Source organism: Cheilinus undulatus, linkage group 4 (assembly GCF_018320785.1).
Source record: "Cheilinus undulatus linkage group 4, ASM1832078v1, whole genome shotgun sequence".
NCBI classification, from domain to species: domain Eukaryota; kingdom Metazoa; phylum Chordata; class Actinopteri; order Labriformes; family Labridae; genus Cheilinus; species Cheilinus undulatus.
The window spans coordinates 47,772,639-47,784,578 of NC_054868.1; the positions used below are offsets into that span (position 1 = coordinate 47,772,639).

At 38.7% G+C, this 11,940-nt stretch overlaps 1 protein-coding gene across 2 annotated transcripts; it reads left to right on the plus strand.

Annotated features, from left to right (window-relative positions):
- The first annotated feature begins 960 nt into the window (after positions 1-960).
- On the plus strand, positions 961-11,200 carry LOC121508136 (zinc finger protein 835-like). Of its 2 annotated transcripts, none has more exons than XM_041784716.1 (6): positions 961-1,137; positions 2,639-2,772; positions 3,255-4,207; positions 6,335-6,518; positions 6,612-6,743; positions 8,630-11,200. In XM_041784716.1, the coding sequence occupies exons 2-6, from the start codon at positions 2,655-2,657 to the stop codon at positions 9,334-9,336; spliced, it is 2,094 nt and encodes a 697-aa protein (XP_041640650.1). In that variant the 5' UTR covers positions 961-1,137; positions 2,639-2,654; the 3' UTR covers positions 9,337-11,200. The 2 variants fall into 2 exon arrangements, with proteins under 2 accessions (XP_041640650.1, XP_041640651.1); XM_041784717.1 differs by having other exon boundaries at positions 6,615-6,743.
- Positions 11,201-11,940: the final 740 nt, after the last annotated feature.

Here is an 11,940-nt window from a genome sequence, read left to right on the forward strand (position 1 = left end):
AAAGTAAAAACAGCATTACAGACATTTTTGCAAATTTGTTTAGAATAAATAGCAAACATTTCACACTGACATTAATGTTCAGAGCCTGTTTTAAACACCTAAAATTTAGTTTAAGTGCCTCCCATTTTGGCTCCCCATTTGCTGAGATGTTTCTTCATCTTGGTTGGAGTCCCCATTTGCTGAGATGTTTCTTCACCTTGGTTGGAGTCCACCTGTGCTAAATCAAACTGATTTGACAAGATCTGGAGAGGCACACACCTCAATATACAAGGTCTCACAGCTGACAATGCACATCAGAGCAAAAAGCAAGCCATGAGGTCAAGGAGCTCAGAAACAGGATTGTTGCAAGGCGCTGATCTAGGGAAGGCTACAAAAAAGTTCTGTTGGGACAAAGCTCCAGAAGGACAAACATCACTGTATCCCTCCACTGATCTGGGCTTTATGGATGCCTCAGGTCAGTTCAAAACACATGATGAAAGGATGAAAAGCTTCCATCCATACAGCCACTTTGCTATAAATCCTATTAGTGTATTTACTTGTTTAATTTGTAATTAGCTGCAAATGTGAGGTGGTGCAACCAGTACAAAGGAGGTATCACGTTTATATTTTAAAATTGATTGATTATAAGTTGGTACAACAAAGTATGTACCTATTCAATTTAAAATTAGTAGAAACTTTCAGGTGGCGCAAACGTGATATGAAAGAAGTCAATGACCCAAATACATGGGGGCGCCTAACTGTCATACGCCTATGCGTGTTAAAACATAAAGCAACACCAAGCTAGTAAATGGGGCAGAACCTTGAATTGGGATGGCCTTTTATTTGAAGTTTTATGGGATGCGTGTATTTCTAATAGGTGATAAGAATGAGAGAACTGTAGGAAAGTAAGGCTTTTGTAATTATTTTGAAAGGCTAACCGGAAGTGCCGTCGCTCCTGACAACCACAGCTCAAGCGATTATCATCAGCACCAAACGCTGATTTACCTGAAGTCATTAGTTAGTTGGCATTAATTTGACCCGTTGTTTTAACACCATGAACACGAAAATGAGAGACAAATAGAAATTTTGACAAGTCTTTCCAATAAACATCAGTGGAGGGACTACTTTTTATCCTGAGGGAAAAAAATCTATCCAGAGGTTGGTCAAAATGTCTATTGTCTGTTGTTAAACGTTAGCTAGCTGAGTTAGCATCAGAAGAGTACTCCGTTGCAGAGGTAATGCATTATTATCACGTCTGGCTCATGTCTGTAAGGGGTTTTATTTGTTGTGCATGACTAGAGGCTGTGTGGGACTCTTTATTGTTAGCGGAATGCTAAGATGAGAAAAGCTAGTGAACGCCATGTCAGAGGCTAGCTGGCTAATAACAGTTTCCTTAAAGGCAGAGGTGGCCGCTGACCAAAGCCCAAAGCGCTGGTCACCTCCTCCGCCTCTCGACCGACACATCTCACTCAGAGGATACAAACTGTTGTTTATATTGCGCGGTTATGGTTGTCCATTTGTCATGGCTTTTGCAGGATACTTTAGATACCAACAGGTTAGTCGACAAGACTACTGTTTTGCTTAAATCAGAGTTGAAATTAACATCCCAGTTAATGTTGCAAACATGAGACCAAGCTAATGCTACTGAGCTAACCTGGCTACTCAGCTCAGATGCCCGATAAGAGGTAAGCCGGGGTGCTTTAATCGACACTCAAAACAAAGCAAATAAAGCTTTATTTACATCATGCTGAATGTGAATAGCTCATTCTTCATGTCCACCAGGCCCAGCCGGGTCCAGCCCCCCTGTCACAACAAAGCATTCACCCTGCTGGAGTGTCCTTGAGCAGGACAAACGATGGCTTCCAGGGTGGAGGTCCTGTTGTGTTGAAAACACCTTCAAACTTAAAGTACACCACCTCCCAATTAGATTTATGCTGGATGTTAAGACTCCATAAACAAAAAATCTCTGCATTACATCTCTGTAAATGAACTCACTCATATGAGATAAAACCCATCCTGGTTGAATTTGATAACCCAGTGTAATTTGGAATTGAGTTAAGGTATTAAAATTCCTTAAATGTTTCATCCCTGTCCCATATATCAACCTTAACCACCAGACCAGTCCATCTCATGTATTTTAGATCACTCCAATAAACGTCATATCCTCACCAGAAGAACCTCAAGTAAGAAATTTGGGATAGAATAATGTAATTGTACCATATTGAAAGGTATTCTTGAAAACTTGTAAGTAGCATTTTTAAAGTAAGAAGTCTTACATCTGTGTTCAACAGCAGCGGAGGTATAACATCCTATAGAGACGCATTGATTGCATAACAATACATTCATCAGTAATTGCACCACCCTACAAATAAATTTTCTTCCTCTATAAATCAAACCCCTTGACTTTTCATAGTTATGAGCCCAGAACAATTTGATTGTTTTGATTCTCTCTAGTTGAGGTAACGGCAGCAGCAAATACAGTGTGTCATACTGTACTCTGTCAGTAAAAGATTGGATAGCTTCCATTGATCCTTTTTCATTACTGTAAGCATATCAGATATTAGCCATATTTTGTTATGTGTAGATTTTTATTCCATTGCTAAATGTTGTTATATATAAAAACCTGTATGTTTACTCTTGATAATTTTGTCTCCACAAGGTTGCATATTTAAGAGATGGGCTCTGAAAATCCTGAGGACTTTGGCCCAGCTGTGATCATTGCTGAGGATGATCAGCAAGAAATTGGAGGCCTGATCAACTCTGATGGAGAGGAAGTGGATTTCTCAGATCTTAGTAAGTAAATAATTGGCATAGAATACACAAAATGTTTCAAACTCGGTGGAGGCTATCTGCTGAGAGAACCCTTTGTTTTTAAAGTTTTTCATGTCTTCAGTTTCATACCATTGACTGTAAATAAATGTGGATGCTCCATCTCTAAAGAACCCTCTACGGTGGGTAATTTTACATGGAAGAGGCAGCGTTTATGACTTACTATGCTACCAGACTGTAGGGGGAGCTCTTCATAAGGCTTCACTTTGATCAGCTGTTGTTTGGTCCCTCTTTCAGTACAGGTTATGGTTCATACCTGTCTAGCAGTGACTAAACAGACTCAAGTTTCCAGGCTGAATGCTTCATGGCAGAAAAGTATCATCAGACTAACATCATTATATTGACTCTGATATGTGTCTTAGTTCTGCTGCCTGTGTTAAAAATCTTTGTTTAACCCTTGGTTCTCTTTCTAATTTAAACACCTTGTCGTCTTTGTGTTCACACAGGAGATAGAGCTATCCCAGGTGTGCTACCTGCAGAGGCTCCCGCAAAGGCATTCGTCCAAAGTGAGATTGAAAAGCCCCCCTCTCTTCACAGCTGCACAGTGTGTGGAAAAGACTTCCCTTACGCCTCTAAACTACAGCGCCACCTACGCACTCACTCAGGAGAGAGACCTTTTCCGTGCTCCATGTGTGAGAAGAGATTTCCTGAGAAAGGGCTGCTCATGATACACGAAAGGGTCCACACTGGAGAGAAGCCTTTCCCATGTACTTTCTGTGAGAAAAGGTTTGCCAGTCAGGGGGAACTAAGGCTGCACCGGCGGACGCACACAGGCGAGCGTCCGTATCACTGCTCCATCTGTCTGAAGAGCTTCTCTCGACACTGGCATCTGAAAACTCACTTGGAGGCGATGCACTGTGAGATTGTAGCGGGGTTTGTGAGGAAGAAGTTTCCATGTTCGGATTGTGAGAAGAGCTGCAACTCAGCCGCAGAGCTGAGAGATCATCAGAGGACTCACACTGGAGAGAGGCCATATCAGTGCTCTTTCTGTGACAAAAGGTTTGCGTTGTCAGGAACACTTGTGAGACATGAACGCCTCCACACCGGCATCACGCCGTATCACTGCTCCGACTGTGGGAAAACTTTTGCTCAGCAGTGGACCCTGACAACACACATGCGGACTCACACAGGAGAAAAACCATACAGCTGCACACAATGTGATAAGTCTTTTGTGGCTCCAGGAGAGCTTCGAAGGCACACCAGGATTCACACAGGAGAGAAGCCGTACACCTGTGCAGACTGTGGGAGGCACTTCTCTCTAGCTGGAACTCTTAGAAACCACAAAAGATCGTGTACACAGAACAAGATTGGAGCCGATACAGGGGCTGTTATTGACCAAGTTCAAGCTGAGGCCGGGGAATCATCCAACCAGGACCATGTCAATCAGACCAGCTCTGAGGTAGTAACAGCATGTCGATATTATAAAGCACGGTTTATTTTCTTTTGATGTTTTAAATGTGAAAAAAATATAAATATATAGGGATGCACTGGTTTTACATCAATATCAGCATTTACATGGGCCATCAGCAAGATATTAGTCGCTGGTGTTCATCTGTCATGTCAAATCAATTTAATAAAAGCAACTGAAACCCAATTCTAAAATAGTTGGGACATTGTGTAATATGTGAATTAGAAAATGCAGAGATTTGCAAATCTTTTTCAAAATGTATTCAATTGAATACAGCACAGAAGAAAGACATTGATATATTTAAATGTGATACATGTAATACGTTCCAAAAAATTGGGACAGGAACATGTCACTGTGCTACATCACTTTCTTCTAGCCACACTCTGTAAGCATCTGGATACTGAAGACACTAAATGTTGAAGTACTGAAAGTGGAACTTTCCATTCTTACTTGATGTACATCTTAAGTTGATAAACAGAGCAGGGTTTCAAGACTGGTTTTTGTGCCTTATAATTCACCACAGATTTTCAATGGGAGAGGTCTGGACTAGGACTGGGTGGAGTTCATGATTTAATACTGTTAAACCTTTGAAAATTTTTCTTGCGGTATACATTATTACCACAGGGTGTTAAAAAACCACATTCAACAGGTAGAAGCAGGTTGAACCAAGTATCAAGCCTGCGTGCACGCTCCTCTGTGGGCTTTTCATTGAATCCTTTTACTTAATGCTTAGAATCTAAAAATACAAACCCTAATAGATCATTAAATAAGGACGTTAATTATGGGGTGCTGTAAGTGATTTATAGTTGAAGCTTTGTTTTCACACTTCACAGGTAAACTGAGTTACATCAGGACAGAGGATCAAATTAAAGTTGGTCTTTTTTCCTCTTTTACTTTCTCTGTGTAAAAGTGCATATGTGCTCTAGTTTCCCCATCATTAAGAGGTACTATGATGATTATCTAAAACTATTATTTAATGTATCCTATGTTTTCTAAAGCTAGACCATAAATATTATTTATATTTATGTTTCGCTTCAATGGCGAACTTGGTTCAGTGGTGAGTTTACTATTGGGGAAGCTTATAACAAGTCACAGAGTACCTCAGCATCCAGAATAACCAACAAATACCACTTAACTTCAAATACATATCCCTTTTAATAAGATATTTAATATGCATTAGAATATTTATAGAAATGTTTGATGGTCTTAATTGTGCCTAATGTTAATACTGCAGCATCTATTGTTATTAACACTAGACCTTAGATCATTTCTCATCACTGATTTACCCCCAGAAAGAAATTTAAAATGTTTTTAACTCACATTGCCGTGGATCACATTGCAAACAGGGGTGCATGTTAAAGGGTTTGACTGCTTTAAAGAAGACCATAGTGCTTATATTGAACGAACAGAACGGTGACATGTTATAGTGCACAAATACATAGATATCCGTCTCATTGTTTGACGGTTAGCCTGACATCATTAACATGAGTTCCGTCATCCCTTTTGTAACATCTTAACACACAGACAGTGGTCCTGTTGCTAAAAACAGACACATTCTCCAGGCATGTCTTATAAATCAATACACCGCCTTCATGACGGTAATTAAAGATATACCATAGCTGTTTTAAATACTCTGACATGGTATTACCATAATACCTCCCATTTCTTGTCTGGACTGCATGCATGCAGGTCCTGGCCAAGAAAGCAGTATAAAAAGTTTCACACATATAACAAACAACAGACCGTAATGAACAATGGTCAACTTTACATGTATGTAGACACTGGTCAAATGAACCTCAATTCTGGTTTTAAAGTCTAACACAATTCTGGAGTTTAAGGTGCCCCTGTAGCTCAGACCATGATGGTGGAGCAAAAACATAAAAGCTTTTTTACTTAAGAATTTAACACATGATGCCTTCATGAGAACAAAAGCTACAGCTACTAACCATTTAAGGAGACAGTGCAGAACATAAGTAAGAGGGCAGTATGACCATGCAAAGAAAGATTTACCAATGTTCCTTTTACAATCAGAGAGTGTGGAGGCCTTGCAGGAAATCCAGTTATTTTAATGTCTTACCACCTTCATCAATTTGTTCTTCTCCTTTCTTTGTTTTTAAGGTGTCTGATAGTCAGAGTTTACCCTATGTGGTTGAGCCTCATCCCTCAGACAGTCTTGACTGTGACACAGCAGCTCAGTGTGACAATGATCTTAACGAACCAGAAGACCAATCAGAGGATGCCACCTCCAGTCCACATATGAATGTAATAGTGAAAGAGGAGGAAGAAGAGGAGCCTTTGTGCGGTATGACACTCAACCTATTCTGATTATACTGTATATAAACTGTATTTGATAATGACTTGAGCTTTTATCAGCTTACTCATGTGTTTCCCTCAGCAGGAGACCCTCCTGACCCAGTGCCTGTTAGTAAAGAGTGCATCACACAGCAGAAAAATGAAGAGCAGCAGCTACAAAGCAACACAGACATCAGGATTACAGTGAAGGAGGAGGAAGAGGAACCTATAAACAGTAAGGGAATTAGCTGACAAAGTGTTCAAATATTGACTTTTGGCACTTTCTTTACCGCTAACTTACCGTGATCTGAATCTTTTGTATGCCAGGATCAAATCAGGTTCTTTTCTGTTTTCCTACATTGTGTGGTTAAAACAATATAACCAATTGTAGCTCCTTTTTTTTTTTTTTTTACACTTCTCCCACTTAAAGCAAGTTTCTTCTATAAATGACATCTGTTTGTTGTAAAGCAGTGTTTTCTCTTTGGCAGTTTTAGAAGGTTTTTGGAGATTTTTGTCGACTCCTTAATATCCTACAGCAGTCACATATAACTAATAATTTACTCTGTTTTTGGACATAGTACTGGATTTATAAATTGCTGTTTATATACCTTGAGGTTTTTTTTTCCAATGTTGTGCAGCCAAAAAGCAACGGCAGAGTATGTGGAATCTGGGAGTAAAAGCATACCCTCACTTGAATTTGCAAAATTCTCCATCTCTTCCTTGCAGAAGGGCTTCATATCTTTTCAATTTGGAGTGCATCGGGGTTATCATTGCTCACTAAAACTAAGGAAATGACTAAAAGTAAATTGTAAAAGTCATTTCAGATAACTGAAACTGAAATAAAAACAAAACATATGAAAATTACCCAAGTTTAGCGAGTGTAAAATGGCCTGATTTGATTAAGAAGACTTTACACAAACTTCATTTAAGGTATTGAATTATTTTCAACATTAAAATTGAATAAATAAAATGTGGAGTGAAGAGCTGTCTAAGTGAATGTATTTTTAAAATTCTATTATGTTTACTTTTTCTTGCCCTTTTGGGTCTTGCCTCTATTATTATTATTATTCAGTTGTTTTCATTGGTTTCTGAAAACATTAAGAAAATGAACAGAACAGATCCCCCATAACATCAGAAGATATTGCAACCAACCCCTCTCTGAAGACTGGCTGACAAAAGGATGAAATAAATACATTTTAAAAAAGAAAAAAAATGAAAATAATTACAATAAAATGGTATAAAAAAACAGAGCATTATATAAGGCAATAATTACATAAAACTTCCCTAGGAGGCAGTACAAGGCACTAAATTATATTTCTTTTAGTGTATACATTATCATAGTAGTCCAGGAATGACCTCCATATTTTGTAGAATTCCTCCGCTGACCCATTAGTTGTATATCTTTGGGTCTTGCCTCTAACAAGTATCTCATATAACTGAAAAAATAACACCAAAATGAATACAAACCAAGCTAAATTGAAGTATTTTCAAAAATAAAAACTAAACTAACAAACCAGCAATAAAAACTAAATGGAAATTGAAAACAAAAAGTAAAAACAAAATAAAAACTAGTAAAAAAATCCCAAACTATTATAACCTTGGAGGGCACTTCCTGTGCTTGGCCACCTTCAGGTCCTCCCTTCAGCAGGATTCAGGTCTTAGCCCTGGCTGGGCCAACCCAAAACTTTTGTTTTTCCCTGCTGATGCCATTATTTTGTTGATTTGGATGTATGCTTTTGGTCATTATCACGCTGAAAGGGGAATATCCTCTCTGTCTTCAGCTTTCTAGCAGATACTGAAGGTTTCGTGCCAAAATCCCAGTTCCAGCTGAAGAAAACCCAAAGCAAGATGCTGCCAACCATTATTTAATTGTGAATCTTGTGTCAAGGCAACATGTTATGTCCTATACTCACTTTTTATACAGTTTCAAGCCCTCGTGGCTTACTCAGACTCTGCACAGCTGGCACCATTAAAGGCCATGGGTGTTCAGTGCTTTAGGGCTGAGATTGGGATCAGACCATTGAAAGAGTCTACAGTGAGCCATGATTAAAACAGCATAAAGGCAAATATGACCTTTTATTATGCTTAAATTGTTTATCCTTGTCATTTATGTTTTCACAGTGTCTAAGAAGGTTCCTGATCGCATCCCTGACAGTAAAAAAGAAATTCCTCCTGCTCACCCAGCCTTACCGGTGCAGGAAAAGCTAAAGAGCAAAGTGAAGAAGACCTCATACCTCTGTGGGCTCTGTGGAAGAGACTGTCACAAAATGTCTGCTCTTCAGATCCACATGAGAATTCACTCAGGAGAGAAACCTTACAGATGCACTACTTGTGGGAAACAGTTCACCCAGAAAGGTCAGCTAAAAGGTCATCAAAAAGTCCACACGGGAGAGAAACCGTTCTCCTGCCCTGATTGCGGGAAAAGCTTTGCCCATTCAGGGGCTATGAACCGACATCGGCTCACTCACACGGGAGAGAGGCCGTACCACTGTTCCGTGTGTGACAGGAGTTTCAACCAGTCAGGACGTTTGAGGGAACATGAGAAAATCCATTTTGGGGAAAAGTTTGACTGTCCTGAGTGTGAAAAGAGCTTCACTCGAGCTTCAAGCCTCAAAAACCACTTCAGGCTTCACACGGGAGAGAGACCGTATGGCTGTGACATCTGTGGGAGAGGATTCAGCCGCTCGCAAAGCCTGCGGCTCCACAAACGGAAACACGAGCTGATTCACACTGTGGAATCTGCACTCAGTGTGAGGAATGATGACTTATCACAGAGCGATGATAACTCTCCTATTAATATGTGTATAAATGACAAAAATGACCTATAATGTTTTTATATAAACCGTGAAGATATGTACCAGTAGTAGTATTTCAATACAAGATGAGAGGTTGTAAAACATGAGCTGTAAGAAGGAAAAGTAAGGGACTACCTCTGTGAAGAGACCAGATGAACTTTAACATGGTGGTTGGACAATGACAGCGAAAACTCCCAGAAGGTTGCATTAAAGTAAATATATAGACACAATTAAGGTTGGGATTCAGCAACAAATAACACAGTCTCGGTCAAAATAACCAAAACAAGGAAGATAACTTTTGTAAAGTCTTGGAAACTGTTTAGATGATAAATTTTAGATGTCATAATTACTCTCATTTATAACTCTTAACTACATTAGTTGTACCACTCACATAAATATTTATGATAGAAAAAGTGACTCATTCAAGGCCTGTAATTTCAAGTTTTCATGCAGTATTTCTCATTCAGACTAATCATGTTTGTAGAAACTGAATAGGTTTTTCTATCGAGGTTGTCAGGGTGAGGAGGGGCGTATCACGAAGCGAGCTCAACATACCCAAAGCCATGCTGCAGTCAGAGAAAAACAGGTGTCACAAAGCTGGTTATGACCTGTTTACTCATGCTTTCTGTGTTTGTGCTCACATAAGAGAGAGCGCATAGCACATCATATGATTCAAGTGATGGGACTCATTGCTCTTTTAAGTGATCTGGATCATTTGGTCCCCACCTGGGGTCTGTGACCCCTCAAGGCAGGGGCGCCAAAGAACATCTCTATCTGCTTTGAGGTTGTCAAAATTAGATTTTCATATATGAACTAAAATTACAACACTTGTTAAATAGTTTAACAATCGTTTGGTAAGAATTAGAGTTTTCACAGTACCAGAACTTGGATTTTTTTATGTGATACTAGCAAAAAATGAACAATATCAATACCTATTTTGATACCACAGCAACAAAAAAGGATCTCTTTGACACCCAAAACTGCTGAATTTAACCTAGTATTTTTAAATGTCAAACTTGCAGATAAGAAAGGTTCAGTAAACAGTAAACACATACCAAATGTGAATTATTTATCGTAAAAAAAGGCCAAATAAATAGGATTTTCTAAAATAATGTATAGGACTCTCCTAAAATCAAGTATTTCCTCAGATTAATTAAGAATAAACCAGAAGAAGATAATGCAGTGATTCTGCTCTGTGTTTCTTTCCCCCTTTTGTTTTTCATATTTAGGTCATTTTCTAGGTGCCAGTTTTATCAGGGCTGTGAGGCTGTCATCAGTCAGCAGGTAAAGGGAAGTTTTAAGGGACTAGGAGACATTACTGTCTCTCTCCTCTGCACTCTGTCTGTAACAGACAGTACGCACATGTATCTTTAAAGACACCAGAGGAACGTCTTTAGATCCACACAAACTAAATCCAGAACCTTCCTTTGTGCAATGTCATCCTGTTTATGTCATGTGAGTCATGTAATCAATCCATGTTAAAAGAGATCCAGCTTTGTGACATCAAAAACTCTTAACTCCAGCTCATCAGACCAGGCTTACTCTCTGATCTCGCTTCATGATCCATGCCCAGTGAGCAGTGTATCAATCAGGAGAAACCAGAATTCATTGTTGGAATTTTAGGGACTGAAATGCCAGATTTAGTCATTAATGCAGCAGTGGGATCATGATATCCATCAGTTTATTTGCCTAAACCATTTTGCCTTAGTGGTGAATAGTTTGTGTATCTCTGTTTTGTGTAGCAGTTTTTAAATAACCAAATCATGAATCAGGCTACCTGGTTTGTATGACTCTTGAAGGCTAGGTGATTGTTGTGATTATAGGAAGCATCCTCTTGAGGCGAATGTGTGTGATGTAAGTGGTTAATTTCACCCAGCGCTGCCTCTGTCTAACAGTATGGGACACAGTATACTGAAAAATAAAGTGAAAGTACTGAAGAAGGTTTTGCCTTGGGTCTGAATTTTTAAGTTGCATTATTTGAATTTATATTTTGTATATATTTAGAGATACATAATATATGCCAGCCTTTCTCAACCAGTGTACCTTTAAAATGTATTAAATTTAACTAAGAATAGCCATGGATATGTAGCTCTTGAGCTATTCCAGCATACAATAAATCTTTCTCATGCCCTTTTCCTGAAAACACGTCAGCATTGCAGTCAGCAAATAAGTCTACATCAGTATGCACTCAGCAAAAAGCAATGTTTTGTTTTGGGTTTTTTTAGTTCAGTTTTGCAGGTAATGACTGCCTCTCATCTATTCCTATCAGCTCAAGTTTCCCATTAACAGTGGGTAATAGTAATGAGTTGTTGTATAGGCCTAACTATGTCCCATAACAATTAAATATTCATTTTCTTATTAATACATATTGGGTGAGTTGAGAATATTCAAATTTGTTAGAGTTACATTAACAAAATAAGTAGAGAATACTGATATGTACCGTTATAATAGGTCAGATTTTCTCAAATTAAAATCAAATGGTGTTAGACACTTAATTTGTCACCATGAACATAGATTTTTTAAATATCATTGCTCTGTAGCTTTATTTATGACTGAAATAATGTTTTTACTTTTTGGAGAGCCTCTAAAGGTAGTAAGCTTACCCTCGTTTTATTTAGGAAACATACATAATGATGT

Excerpts from the sequence above, each read along its gene's own strand:
- LOC121508136 (XM_041784716.1), top strand. The coding sequence starts at position 2,655 with ATGGGCTCTGAAAATCCTGAGGACTTTGGCCCAGCTGTGATCATTGCT. Across the intron at positions 2,773-3,254 it reads AGTGGATTTCTCAGATCTTA|GAGATAGAGCTATCCCAGGT; the intron begins GTAAGTAAATAA and ends GTGTTCACACAG. Across the intron at positions 6,519-6,611 it reads AGAAGAGGAGCCTTTGTGCG|CAGGAGACCCTCCTGACCCA; the intron begins GTATGACACTCA and ends TGTTTCCCTCAG.